The sequence below is a fragment of the Arachis duranensis genome, chromosome 5, assembly GCF_000817695.3.
Source record: "Arachis duranensis cultivar V14167 chromosome 5, aradu.V14167.gnm2.J7QH, whole genome shotgun sequence".
Lineage (NCBI taxonomy): Eukaryota > Viridiplantae > Streptophyta > Magnoliopsida > Fabales > Fabaceae > Arachis > Arachis duranensis.
Window position 1 is genome coordinate 6,345,322 of NC_029776.3, and position 15,262 is coordinate 6,360,583.

Consider the following 15,262-nt stretch of genomic DNA (forward strand, 5'->3'; position numbering starts at 1 on the left):
TTATTTTTTTATTCACCGGATTATGCTACACTCAGACAGTTGACTTTTTTTGCTGCACTTGTTCACAAATTAAGAATAAATTAATTTAAAAATTTTAAATTTTTTAATTTTTTATTTTTTGTATATTGTTAGAATTTTTATTTTTTTAATATTAGAAAAAAAATTATTTTTTTAGTTTAAAAAGTAAAAAAATAATAAATTTACAGATCTATTCCCTACTAGATATAGTTGGACTTTATTTTATTTTTTTAATTTAAATAAAAAATTTTGATCATATAATTTAAGAATAAAAAATAAAAAATTTGATCATATAATTTATACTTTGCATATAAACCGTGAGAACCTATGGGAGTTTTCGTTCAAGTCCTCCTCTTCATAAACCGTGGGAAGCAACCACGGTTTATGCCTTAGCTTTTTCCTTCGTAGTCCGTGGTAGGTAGCCACGGATTATGCCCAACATTTTCCAACCATAAAACCTTGTAGCCTCCAACGGTTTACATACAAACTAGAAACCGTGGTTAGCTCCCACGGTTTACATAAAATTGAAATTGCACATGTACGTAAGAGGTTTCTCTTTTATGTATTCAGATAAACAATTCACAGAATTTATTTAATTAGGTAGATTACTCTTTTAACTTTTTATATTTTTTATTTAAGTGAAATTGAATCACCGGTTTATCTAGTGATCCACATATTAAACCAATAAATTAATAAATTAGCAGTCTGACCGATTCAATTCTCACAACTATGCTATAAAGAGACATGCGTTCCACAACTAAAATTAGAGAAAAAATTATTACTAACTTTTAGCTATTAATCTATTATCTATTCTATTATATAAAAATTGAGTTTCTACACTTAATGATAGAACTAATGTGGCCCGTTTTCGAGAATATTTTTTGATTTATTTTTTTAACTCATTAAATATAATTTACTATGATACATTAATCATATCAACTAATTGATTTAATTAAATATTTAAATATCACATACTTGATTATAATTTATATCAATTTATTTTGGTAGTATTTTTTAATTTATTTTTTTATATTTTGGTAGTATTTTTTAACTTATTAAATCAAATTAATTATACTAATTATGGAATAAATACAAATTAATTTCGTTAGATAATCATGATCTTCTGGTCATTTATATATAGATGGTCAAACAAACTTATAAGAGCATATCTAATGCTTGGTATTAATTTTATTTTATTTTAGATCCCAAGATGCCATATAAATATTTGTAGATTATATCATAATACTTAATTTGAAATCTAATGTAAAATTTATCACTCTAATACTTGCTTTTATTTCAATTTAAATTTTAAATTATTTTTTGCTATTTTAAATAAATTTAATTAAATGATAAAAATTTAACTAAAATAAAATTATAAAATTATAAAATTAATAATTATATATCATATTTAGATTGAAAAAAAATTAGAATTTTATACATAATTAAAAAAATTACGTTAAATTGATAAAATAATAAAAAATAAAGTAGTAAAAAGTATAAATAAGTACATCTAATTTATTTGAGTAAATTTTAATTGAGTCTTTGTTACAACGTTATAATAAAAAAACGTTTTAGTAACATCATTAGTATTTATTTAATGGATGAATTTAAACAAGCGGCAACATTTCACTCTTCATTTTTTAAAGTGATACAGTATCTCTTTACTGATATCAGTATCATTTCAAAAATAATATCCAATGCAAGTTTTATTTTTAAATCAATTCATTTACTATATGGGTCAAAATTGATACCTAAAATTGATTTTATTGGACTTGCTCTAAGAATCATTATTTTTATTACTCTTGCTATTTTAATTTTTTTTCTTTTTTTTTATGTATAATTTTTTTTATGTATAAACGCACTCAAAATGAGAATGTATGGATGAATGTTTAATTGATTATTTGTTTGACGAATACCATAGCTTAGAAATGACTCAATTTAAGCATTCTACCATTGTCATTGCCCATGGAAGTTAGATTATAGTAATTAGGATGACCAATGTATTTTTTATAGTATTAGATAGAAGAATATTTGTTAAAATGAATATACTCATTGTAATAAATTTTTTATTTTTCAATTTGTTTTCTTTTACCTAATAAACATTTATGTTGAATATATTATTTTCATCAGAAGTTATACATAATTGATTGATAATTTTGTGTAAAAATACTCCTGTGGTGACTAAACACCGTACCATCAACTCGCTAAAGTTAATTCTACTATGATTATCTCAATGTATAACACTATCAGATCAAAATTTATTAGATTATATTTGTTTCTAATAAGGTGAGCGAGCTTTTAGATCTAATCACAGTTAGAATTGAGAAAAGTAAGAAAAATACTAATAATACAAACACAACTTACTTTTGATACCTAATAATAATAATAATATATAGATTAAAATTAATATTGTTCCATACAAAATAATAAAACATATATTATACTTGAATAACGAGAATTTTTTCTTGCAAATCACATTAAATATATCATTTTAATTTACTTATATATAACTTTAAGTTCTCATTTGCTATTAACACTCTTCATATATTTTTAATTTTAAAAATAATATTTTTCATAATGAATATATTATGAATTATGTTGAATTATATTGAATTGATTATTTTATGATTATTATATTATGACTTTTTTTTGTTAATTTAAAAAAAAATCAAAGAATATCTATAGATAACTGTGGATATCTGCATTCCCTAAGAGGATAATTAAATAGGGACTTGCGACGAAGATAAAGAGGGAACGGGTGATGTTTTTTAAAACATGAGTAAAGGATGAGAAAGAAAGTTTGTCGAACCCACACGAATATCCATTACCATCTCTAACTAACAACAGAAATTCAATTTGAGTTGATTTGAGATGGAACACATGGACTTCATCTGTATTGAGTCCTAAGATAATGAACTTAATTCGGATCTAGGATTCGAGTAGTGGACCTATGTTAATCTTCCTCACTTAAGTTAATATTTTTAGTCATTGCTGTAACGCATATTATACTATTAAATATTATTACATTTAGTATATATAAAAGTTGGATATACTTAGAAGAGATTTTTTAATCAAACTAAAAATATTATAATTATATTTTTTTCTTTTTTAGTCTTAAATATTATTTACTATCGTAATAAAAAAGTGAATAATAATAATTCACATAATTAAAATATATCATTCTAATATATACATGAGACTACATATATTAAAGATTATTATATATATGATAAATTATTTTTTATTTTTAATAAAATTAATTTATGTGTAAATTAACGCCAATAAATTATAACTCAAATGGCATAGTCTCTCTATACTTGTTTAGAGGTTATGGATTTGAGTCTCCCTATCTTTGGTAAAAAAAAATTATGTGTAAATTAACTAATTTTTATAACATATGATTTAGTACATAATTTTTCTCCTTTTAGTATTGATTAATTTAATAAATTTAATATACAAAATATAATTTACATTATTTAACATACAACTTACGCTATTGTTTAGGATAATAAGTATAATAGTATAAAATACCAATTTATTTATTAGTATTAGAAAAATATATAAATAGTATAAATGATCTTTTTGTAGAAATCTATTCTATCTATTCTATTATATAAAAATCGAATTTCTGCATTTAATGAGGGAACTGATGTGGCATGTTTCTGAAAGTGTTTTTCGATTTATGGGTGTCACGTAGGTTCGGATAATAACGAAGCAAGTACTTAACCAAAACAAGGTATTTTTGTCACACGGAGGGCAACTCTCGTGGGTACAAGATCAGTTACGATCTATCATGGGTACATATGTCAGCGTTATCATCTTTTATGAGTACAAATGGTCACTTATTCTAAGTCTATAAATTTAAAAACTTAAAAATCATGTCATAAAATGTGAAATATTAACCGGTAACAATATTGATCATATTATTTTGACTTCATGAGTGAATATGATACCAACAAATAAAGTTATCACATTTAAATTTAAACAAAGACAAATCTCCACAAGTATTGTTATCAATGAGAATTGGTCTACTTTCGAGACAGATACTATTTTTTTCATCGTATTTTCTTTGCCGAGAACTAATCCACCACGTATTGAAGTTTCATTTATTAAGAGTATGTCACTAGTCAATGAGTTATTACATATACAAAGCGGGATTCGAAACCATAATACTTTCTTAAGTGGACGAGTGAGATGACCACTTAACCAACTCAAATTAATTAAAACAAATACTAATTATTTTTAATATTTTTATAATTAAAAATGTTAACGATTTTCAACATTAAATATTGGTAACCTATGATTTTAAGTATAACTTTATAAAATATTTATAGTAATAATTATTATATATATTTTTATTTAATTTTTTAATAAAAACTTCATATATTTTTATTAATTATTCCGTGTATTGCACGAGAACATTACCAAATAAAATAGTGTAAGAAATTATAAGAAATATATATTTACCAATCCAACAAATAATAATTCATTTTACAATAGAATAAATTATATAGTGAATAACAAAAATTGTTATTGGATTCTCTTCTCACAAACTAATACTCAACGATTATGTTTCAGTAATTTTATCAAGGATTATTAACCAACTTAATAACTTTTGTAATGACATAAATTTATAAGTTTGCAAACATGAAAATTATGTCATAAAATGTAAAATTTTAACATGTAACAATATTGATCATATTGTTTTGATTTCAATAATGAATCTAATACTAACAAATAAAATTGTCGCATGTAAATTTCAACAAAAGTAAATCTCCATAATTAAATATTGCTATCAATGAGAAATTATTCTACTTTAAAGATAACTACTACTTTTTTCTACGGTATTTTCTGACTGAACAAGTTTAAAACTAATCCACTACGTATAGGATTGACAATAGAGCAGATTTTTTTTCTAACTGACCCTGCTTCGTCCTTAAACTTTTTAACTATCCGCCCCACCTATATGTCTGCGGATATTAGAATGTTGTACCCTAACCCTCTTCTGCGGGTACCCTCCCCACTAAAGACGGATCTACTTATATTGCAGTGGGGCAAGCGTTCCCACTACAATTTGAAATTTTTTTGAAAATTATTATTATTATTATTATTTTTCTTTCGGTAGTGGGTCTATCTTTTGTTGAAGAATCCAACACATTGCTGTCAATTGTAAACCACCTCAAAATAATAATAATAATCATTGCTCTTTCTTTAGCAGTTTTTGGGTAGTTAAAGCATTAGTATGTAAGTTTCTCTTCAGGATACTAAACTAATCCTGAGTTGGGTGCTGTATATTCTTTTATAGGATCAGAAGAACTCATCAGATGATCTAGCAGAGTATTCCGATGCTTGGGAATTCCAAGAAACTGAGATAATGAATGCTCAGGACAGACTGCGCTCCATACGTGCTAAGTTGTCAGTATTAGAAGGAAAGAAGTCATTGGCAATAATGTATCCCCAACTCCACTCATGTCCCCACTATTTAAATTTTTTGGATTCGTTACTGCTCCTCATCCTTATCCGCCGTATAACAATTAAATAATACTTTAAAATTTATATATTCATATATAAATTAAGATAAAAAAAATAAAATTCATACATAAATTAAAATACAAATATAAAATTCATATAATGTCAAATAATATGAAACTAAAAAAAATTAATGTTTGATCACTATAAATTTAACATGAAGTGGATTAATATTATTCTAAATTTTAATCTCAATATTATTAAGAGCAACACTATTATTGTGTGTGTCTTTTCTAACATTACTAACTATGAAATAATCTTAAAGTACATATATTAAAAAAATTAAGAAAATTAAACAAATCATATATAAAGCGCCTATTAAAAAAATTAAACAAATTATTGCCCATCAGTGATTAGTTCCATTGCACATATATCAATCAAGTAAAATCACAAAAATTATAATTCTCAATCAACATATATAAACTATTACAATATGTTAATATCAATAATTAGAACTTAAAAATTATAAATATATAAAAGTTTAATATTATAATTATATGATTTTAAATATAATAAATGTATAATTATAAATATTATATATATAAAATTATAAATATAATACTAAATAAAATAACTTTGGCTATTGTTTTTTATTATTACTATAGTATTACTCGAATTTAACAGGCACAAGATATATTAGTTGTTGAAAAAGGCTAACTATACGTTATCAAGTTTTAATTTGTAAGTGTTAACAAGTTATAACTTAATTGATATAATTTTTTTTAGAGGTATCATATTTAAATTTCATTTCTAACTTGAAAAAAATAATTCGTAAGTATTTCTTTTAAGAATTTTTTTCAAAAATTTAATAACAAGAAAGTATATACTTCAAGTGATTATATTAACAAAATTATATCTTTATTTTCTTGAATTGAGTATTGGCACTAAATTGTGAAAATTAGGATTTTACATAAAATTAAAAAATGTATTAAATATATACAATTTTGACATAATTTAAATCATAAAATTATTATATTTAATATAAATTTTTAAAATCAATTAACCTTATTTATGATTATAATATAAAAAATTTTAAAAGTTGAATTAAAATTTTAGTTATTTGAACTACAAACTCATTAGAAGTAAAAGTATGACAACACATCATTTCAATAGCAATACAATTCATTATTATTTCTTCTCCTGTTGCTACAATAATATAATTATAAAAAATACAAATACAAGTAGAATTTATTATTTTTTATTAGTATTTTAATTATTAATCTAATTTTTTTATTTTAATAATTTAATAACATATTTTTAATTCATATTTTTAAATATTGTTCGCTAAAAATAATAAATTCTACTCATCTCACACTTTTTTTTACTTAAATATCAAAATATTTTTGTAAATGTGACGCTGCCACTAATTTTTTGAGAGTCAACGTATACCTCTTTCACTTCAAACAAAAAAGAGCTCAATTCCTAAATAGGACAAGTTATATCTATCGCCAGACTTACTACACAAGAATATTTAGTGTCCACTGTGGGGCACGAGTTTAGATCTAACCCCATTATCATTTTCTCTTCTCGATTTTTTACCATCTTTTGTAGGTTATAATTAATGTCGAAAAAGCAAAGCAATCCACTTTCTCCTCCTATTGAGGCCGAATTATTGGCTATGAATGATTCGCTAACAGTAGAAGTTTAGCAGATGACCGAGTTATATAATCAATATTACGTTGTTCTTTTTTCACATTTTTAAATGATGCTATTTTATTCTGATTTTTATCTTTACCTGCAAGTTTTATCTCTATTTTTTAGAAACTGGCCCGACTTTTTCACCAACAATTTTGCAGTATCCAAGATCTATGTCCATGATTCCAACTAGTTTAGCACAATCAAATAAGGTTAACATAGAAGTCTTTTTGACTATATGATAAGGTTCAATAAGATAGTAATGAAGATTTCCAATTTCAACCCCGACGTCCACCTCCATATCTTTAAGAGTGGTATTTGCTTTGGCAAGTTTCAAGAGACTATTAATGTCGCCAAGCCGAAGACTTTAGTAGAATTTCAAGAAAAAGCAATTGGATTATAAAAATCGAAGAACTTAGACAAATTTAACAAATTGATAAATTAAACCAACTTAATTAAAAGAGGATGACTAGAAGGACTTTTTTGAATCAGCAAAATGATTGGTAAAGAGACTTATACCTTTCAAACACTACTACGCAAAGAACTGCCTGATACTTGGAACGCAACATTTTTGAAATTATACCACAGCAAAAGGATGTATTATTTTATTTGTTTACAAATTTTTTCATATTAGATTTTGCTTAGAGGAACAAGACACTTTATTCTGTACCTTCTATGTTAAGATAGTAAATCTCAATAAATATAAATTATTTTTATATTCATCATTCTTTATTTTTAGTTATTATTGTGCCTTTGGTTTGGTTACTATTTTTCCTACATACTACATATATTATGACAAACCAATATTAAAGTTGGTATACAAAAATAAATCGACAGTTATAAGTCGGACTCAATCCAAACAAGTCGATATTTATAAGTCGGAATCATTTCAAACAAATTGGCAATTATAAGTCAGGATCATTTCTAGCAAACCGGAAATTATAAGTCGAAATTTATCCAAACAAGCCGACACCTATAAGTCAAAATCATTTGAAGCAAATCGACAATTATAAGTTAGAATCACTCCAAATAAATCGGCATTTATAAGTCAGAATCACTCCTAACAAATCGGCATTTATAAGTTGAAATCAGTCAAAGCAACCAAACACCTATTAGTTGAGGTCAATTCGACAACCAATCAACTATGAGCTCGTCCAAAAATACAGTGATATAAGCAACACATTTTTCAATCACAAGTTTGACCACTTTTATTTTCAAGATTATTAAGTTGATTTTGGGGTTAATCCTCAATCCTCATATCTCCGAATTATAACACAAACTGCATCTCTTTCATATCCTACCAAGTTATAACTCGATTTTCATAAAATCTCAATCGCTTCTTTAAAAAAATAAGTCAAGCTCGGGTCTCACCATATTATCATTATTTATAATAACTCTTAGTTTTTTTATTTAATTTAGACTCTTCTCTCTAACATGCTTATTATTTTTCAAGTACAACAAACTGAGTTTGAGGGGCTACCACTTATTATTATAATGTTAATTTATAAGTCGAAAAATTATTTAAGTTCTACCTGTCTTATTGCAAAATATCACATATTAAGCTTGGGGTCATGATCCATTACTAATACATCGACCTACACTACTTATAATTCGGAACTATATAAGTAAAATGTGTTAAATCAAAGGTATGTATTTTTCTCTTTTAGCAGACTTTTTAGCATAAGCTCAAATAAAGTTTAGGAGCGGTTATAAAAAAATTAGGCTAACATTTCCAACAGTTTTGCAATAATAGGTCAATTTAGTAACTAAAATATAACATGTTCAAAATCAAACATTTTATAAACAAGAAAAATCTAAAACAAGAAAGTTACGTTATTCACTCTTTTTTATTTAAGCGTCAGAATATCTTTGCAGGTATTCATTACCACCAGTTCTTTGAGAATCAACATATACCTCTTCTACTTCAAATAAAGGATTCGAATTATACTTATCGCTAGACTTACTATACAGAAATAAATATTATTACTCCTACCATCTAAAAAAAATAATGTGTAAAGGAATATTATAAAAAAAAGTAGTCATATAATTTCTCTAACTGTTTAGGATATTGTTATTTAAAACTAACACGTAATATCTCTTGTGTAATAAATAAGAGTATTTAATAAAAAGAAGAAATAAATAATTTATCATGACCAAAGTAATTGAGAAAATATAAAATTAATCAACTATGTTGCATATATATTAAAATTAATTATTAAGACTAATTTTAGTATATAAATAGTATTTTTAAAAATTAATTGGATAAATATTCCACTTAACTACTTTAAGTATTATTTATGTATTTATTTTTGTTAATAGTAATACCACAAGAGACGGTATACATTTTTGTGCATTTAAAAAGTGAGACATGGTGGGTGGAAGTCAACATTCCAATCAATTATGATGATTGATGCACACAATAATAGTTGAACAAATAATCTCCTACTCCATGTGAATAGTACAGTACTTTATCGTCGCTAACTGTCACATTGTTACTGGATAACCAACAGTAAATGAATGCACAGTAAAAGTGTCTTTCTATCTATGTGAATGCTCATGTGAATTGAGAAACACGACCAACGAACTAACACTGTTACTACGTTTGACTGCCGAATATAATGCTTGAATTGAAGGCAAAGAAAAAATGAAACAAACCTCTTTGTTCTAGGCCTGTCTGTGTCCGTGGTGGGTACCAAAAGGCATCCAGTGAGTGAGTCAGTTGCAGAGATTAAGAAACAACTTCTTTGGTTGTAAAATCAGTATCATATTTCATAAATCTCACACATCCCCAGATCCAAAACTGCCGAGAAACCGCCACCAACAGAACCGCATGTCGGAGACTTGTGCTCATTTCATAGCTCCAGGTCAGCTCACTCTTCTTCCTAATTAGTTGCTTTCTATCATTGATGCCTTTCTCAGTGACTGGATCTAAAACATGAGGTGCAATTGCAAATTTTGCAGTACAACTCTGATTTCCCTATCTAGATATTTAGGCATCGACTAGGGTAATGAAATAGTAGCATAGTGCTTTCAATTTTCCTGACATGTAGTTTAAATATTGGTGTGTTGTACTTGGTTACTGTTATCAGGTTTCCATAGGTTGCATTTTGTTAATTGCAGCATAATCCCCAAGATTAAGAGGAAGAGAAAATGAGGACAAGGAGTAAATACAGGAAATCAACAAACCTGTGCTGTAATTCTTGGAGCAGGTGTTGTACGCCTGCTGTGTTATGGAGTTTGATAGGATGCCTTCTTTTGCTTCATTTGTATTCTTATATTCTTCATGAAGATAGAGATGGCAGATTGTCTCAATTGCATGTGACTCATCATCCCCAATTCCGGGAACTTCAACAATTGGAAGATGAAGATGTTCAGATTCCCCCACCAAGGGGAAAGAGGTCCCCTCGGGCGGCCAAGCGCAGACCTAAAAGGAAAACCACATTGGTTGATGAATTCTTGGATGAAAATTCCCAACTTAGACATGTATTTTTTCCGGGTCATAAGATAGCTCTAGATCCAAATCAGGCTGCTGGGAATGATAGTAATTACTACTACCCTGGGAGAATTTGGTTGGATACTGATGGAAATCCTATCCAAGCCCATGGAGGGGGCATTCTTTATGATAAAGGATCAAGGACATATTATTGGTATGGTGAATATAAAGATGGGCCCACCTACCATGTTCACAAGGAAGGACCTGCTCGGGTAATTTAGTGAACTTCTGTTTTAATCAAAGTTAATGGTTGCCCTTGTGGTTCAATTGCTTTATGGTAGTTGAAGTGGCTAACATTTTTCTACAAATTGCAATGTTAACTTGGTTTCCTGTTTAGTATTTTTTGGGAAAAAAGATAAATGACAAGATTTCCAAATAAGCAGAAAATGACTGCTGCTTCTTATACATGCATATATAACTTGTTAGATTATTGTCTGAAGGCTGTATTCTTCAAATCCATTCCAAGTAACTTTTGCATCTTAGGTTCTGGACATTCTCATACAGTATTATCAATAAATGAGTAGACATGGTACTTGTTTTAATGGTCTTATTTGGTACTTGATATGCTTATTTTGGATGATGCCCTTTCAATTTTGTCAACTGACAATATTAGCAAACGTAAGAGAACATTCCATTTCGATGAATTGCAAATACTAACATATTAAGCATTTAGTTAAAAACAATGTCATCACAAGAGATAGAAGCCTAACAGACTCTATCCCTTTTAAGTATGGTGACAGAACTTAGATGGTCCCTTTTCCGAGATGTTGAAGCTTTCTGTCACAACTGAGATTGCATAGGTTCTAATGTTCTATGCCTAGTCTTTTTCACTGACTATTAGTTTGTAATACTGAACAAGAAGTTTTTACTTCCAATTGATATAAGGGCCTCTGCTATGATGATCATCCTAGAAAATTTCTTCACCTAAGTTGTCCAATGTCTGAGGTTTACATGGTCCTATATTTCACACACACAAGACAAAAAGAGGCCAGACTTTTTGCCTAAAAATACCTCTTAAGTTTTATTGTTTCAAAAAATCTAGAACCAATTCTACAACAATTACATAAAAACAACCTTCAATATAAGCAAATCAAACATAATTGTCATACATTATTGTTGAATTAGTCTTAAATTTTTTGAAACTTTAGCTGTCGAGAATATATTTGATACAAATAAAAAACTTTTGGGACAAAATTGGAACAAAATAAAACTTAAAAATATTTTGAAACTTTTGCCAAATTTTGGGGAAAAAATATACTTTACCCTACCTTCTTTTAACCAGCAGTCAAGGCTTTATTGGTAGTAGAAGTCAAGGAAAATATTTTGCATCTTTCAAAATCTGCCCTACTAATTGACAGACTCTTCTCAACTAGTTAGTTCTGAAGTGATATAGCGCTGTGGCTGAGGAAAAACTTGTGCCTGAATTCAATTAGTCTGTTTGATTTTCTTATTATTAACATGAACTAAGGTGCAAACACTAGCGAATATGTTTTGAGTATGCCCAAGTAGATATCAATATAAATCATATTCTTTGCATCAAGAGGAGTTTGCTTTCCCTTTTTTCTCCTTTTATTATGGACATGTAGTGAACTTTTCTTACATCACCATGCTCTGCCATCTATGAGTGTATTTAGAGGTAAAAGCTATTTATCATGTGGTTATAGTATTAGTTTACTGACCTTCCAGTTGTCAGAGGAGAGGTACTTGTCTTCAGTCAATGTTGCATATTTACTACTATTTGATTTGCATGACTCTATCCCTTATCTCTATCTCTGTCAGGTGGACATCATTGGAGTTGGTTGTTATTCTTCAAAGGATTTATGGACCTGGAAACATGAAGGAATTGTATTGGCAGCAGAGGAAACAGATGAGACCCATGATCTGCACAAGTCTAATGTGCTTGAGAGGCCGAAAGTGATCTATAATGAGAAGACCGGAAAATATGTGATGTGGATGCATGTTGATGATGGAAACTACACCAAAGCAGCTGTTGGTGTAGCCATCAGCGATACACCTGATGGCCCTTTTGATTATCTTGGTAGCCAAAGGCCCCATGGATGTGAAAGCAGGGATATGACAGTATTCAAAGATGAAGATGGTATGGCATATCTAATCTACTCCTCCGAAGACAATAGTGAACTGCACATTGGTCCCCTAACCGAAGATTATCTCAATGTGACACCTACCATGAGAAGGATTCTCGTGGGACAGCACCGAGAAGCACCAGCTCTATTCAAGCATCGGGGGACATACTACATGATCACATCAGGCTGCACAGGTTGGGCCCCTAACGAGGCACTGGCTCATGCAGCTGATTCAGTATTGGGGCCTTGGGAAACAATAGGAAATCCATGCATTGTGGGAAACAACATGTTTCGGCTTACAACATTCTTTGCTCAGAGCACTTTTGTGCTTCCTCTACCTGGGTTCCAAGGTTTATTTATATTCATGGCCGATCGATGGAACCCGGCTGACTTAAGGGATTCAAGATATGTGTGGTTGCCTTTGGTGGTAGCAGGACCTGTTGATCAGCCTCTGGAGTACACTTTTGAGTTCCCATTGTGGTCAAGAGTGTCTATTTACTGGCATAGAAAATGGAGACTGCCTCAGGGTTGGACCGGACTCAAATTATTTATGTAGCTTTGTACATTTCCAGTCATATATAAAGTCTCAATACATATATATATATCTTACGGAGTTGCATGTCAAGCACTTGCCGAGAGAGTTGACACACCAATTCCAAGAATCGGACACAGATACTTCAACCTGCTTAACACAGTCTTAGTTTAGGGTATGTTGAGTTTAATCTGAGGGAGCATATTTGTATATTGAGAAAGATTATCCACTTGATTGGTATTTCTTTTTACGAATAACCCGTCATTGTTGATCGAGTGTGCCATGGCATTGTGTAATACTTTGTGCAAACTATTCTTTTATTCTGTAGTATACTTTATGCTGACTTTTTCTTGTCCAATCTTTTGTTACAATTTAAGCCATTTGCAAATTGGAATATCTTTAACTGGAGTTGCTAAATTGGTTTAGCACTTATCTTTAATTGGAGTTGCTAAATTGGTTTAACATAAGTGTGTTATGAATATTCGGGTAAGAAAAGAGAAAAACAGGAGAGACTAGAGAGAACGCTTTAATCAATTGAGGGGGGTGAAGGCCATTATACTCTGAGTAATAATTGTACATTAACGATAATTAATAAAATGGTCGTGATTAACATATTTAAATAATGGGTTGCTGCATACTCAAGGTAGAATTCGAGACACTTATTTAAGCTAACTACTAAACTAATTCAAATTGGTTGCATTTTAGACCTTCTTACTTTTTTTTTCACGGTATTCTCTAACCCGATAGGCAAAGGACTAATCTGTCACAGATTTGAACTCTATTTAAAGGTCTGCCGCTGGTTAATGGGTTGCTGCATGTACAAGACGAGATTAGACCTTCCTAGCTAAAAGTAATATTGAGCCCATTTTCTTAGCCCACATAATGTGGGCTCTTCAATTGCATAATGCTTACAGCCACCACGATAGGCCCAATGAAGACCCCGAGACATCACAAAACCATTTATCAATAGCAACTAGCAAGCTTGATCCTTATTTTATTTGTTGATGATTCAATCCTGTTAGAATTAGCAAACTATAATATTTTAATTAAATAAAATTGGAAAGAGGAATTTCTTTTCTAAAACGTATTATTAAACAATACAAGAGGGAGATAGAGGCAAAGATGCTGAAGTATAGAATTGGTTGGAAATGAATGAAATTATACATTGGAGTTAGCTTTGTTTGTTGTCCCTGGTCCCATAAAAATATAAAGGCATAAGCTGGTCGTTGTCACTGATATAGAAAAGGATACTAAAGCTTAAACCAGCAGAAGAAGGTATGGGCCAGCATCAAACTCCCTTTTAAAAACACCAAAAGAAAGCAACTATAAATGTTTAAAAATCAGGAGGTGGAAAAGTTGTAAAAGAGTGCAAGAGTGGATGTGTTAACGTGGAGGGGGCAAGTCTCATCAGAACTTCAAGATATGCAACCCTAAAAAGATGAACCCACTATTCATATTATTTCCTTTTCATTGTTTATGTACTTACAATTTATTAGCTTTCATGGGAAAAAGGAGCCTCTTATATGAGCCCCCCCTCTCCCCTTATCTTTACCCCTCCATCAAAGACCTCAGGGTCTTGTGGGGCCCTAATCAAGCTAAAGCTAAAACGTGTGTCATATAAAAAAGCACGCATTTCTTCTTATATTCCTTTTTATTTTATTATGTTAACAAGTATTTAAATTGACATTTATTTGAAAGGATACAAATATGACTATTCTGTTTCTATACAACAATGATATAAAATGAGGATACATCATGGGAGGAAATTATATATAAAAAAGAAAGAGAGATGAAATAGAAGAAGACCATTTCAAAGACAGCGTGCTGGCCACTAAAATAAAACCCCTTAACCCGCTAATGACTTTACACCTTTTAATGAGATTCCACAAGCATTAACCCAACTTGGTGGCCGTCCTAAGATTCTATTGCCCATAAACTAGATAAAGGCCTTCTTTTATGCACTTCTTTAGT

At 29.2% G+C, this 15,262-nt stretch overlaps 1 protein-coding gene across 2 annotated transcripts; it reads left to right on the top strand.

Annotated features, from left to right (window-relative positions):
- Positions 1–9,650: 9,650 nt before the first annotated feature.
- LOC107487650 (uncharacterized) lies at positions 9,651–13,649 on the top strand. 2 transcript variants are annotated; one of them, XM_016108330.3, is made up of 3 exons: positions 9,651–10,046; positions 10,303–10,887; positions 12,455–13,649. In XM_016108330.3, the coding sequence occupies exons 2-3, from the start codon at positions 10,333–10,335 to the stop codon at positions 13,313–13,315; spliced, it is 1,416 nt and encodes a 471-aa protein (XP_015963816.1). In that variant the 5' UTR covers positions 9,651–10,046; positions 10,303–10,332; the 3' UTR covers positions 13,316–13,649. The 2 variants fall into 2 exon arrangements, with proteins under 2 accessions (XP_015963816.1, XP_015963815.1); XM_016108329.3 differs by having other exon boundaries at positions 9,653–10,046; positions 10,272–10,887.
- Positions 13,650–15,262: the final 1,613 nt, after the last annotated feature.

Bases quoted from the DNA above. Each gene is read 5' to 3' on its own strand.
- LOC107487650 (XM_016108330.3), top strand. From the start codon at position 10,333: ATGAGGACAAGGAGTAAATACAGGAAATCAACAAACCTGTGCTGTAAT. The intron at 10,888-12,454 runs GTAATTTAGTGA...TATCTCTGTCAG, and splicing joins ACAAGGAAGGACCTGCTCGG to GTGGACATCATTGGAGTTGG.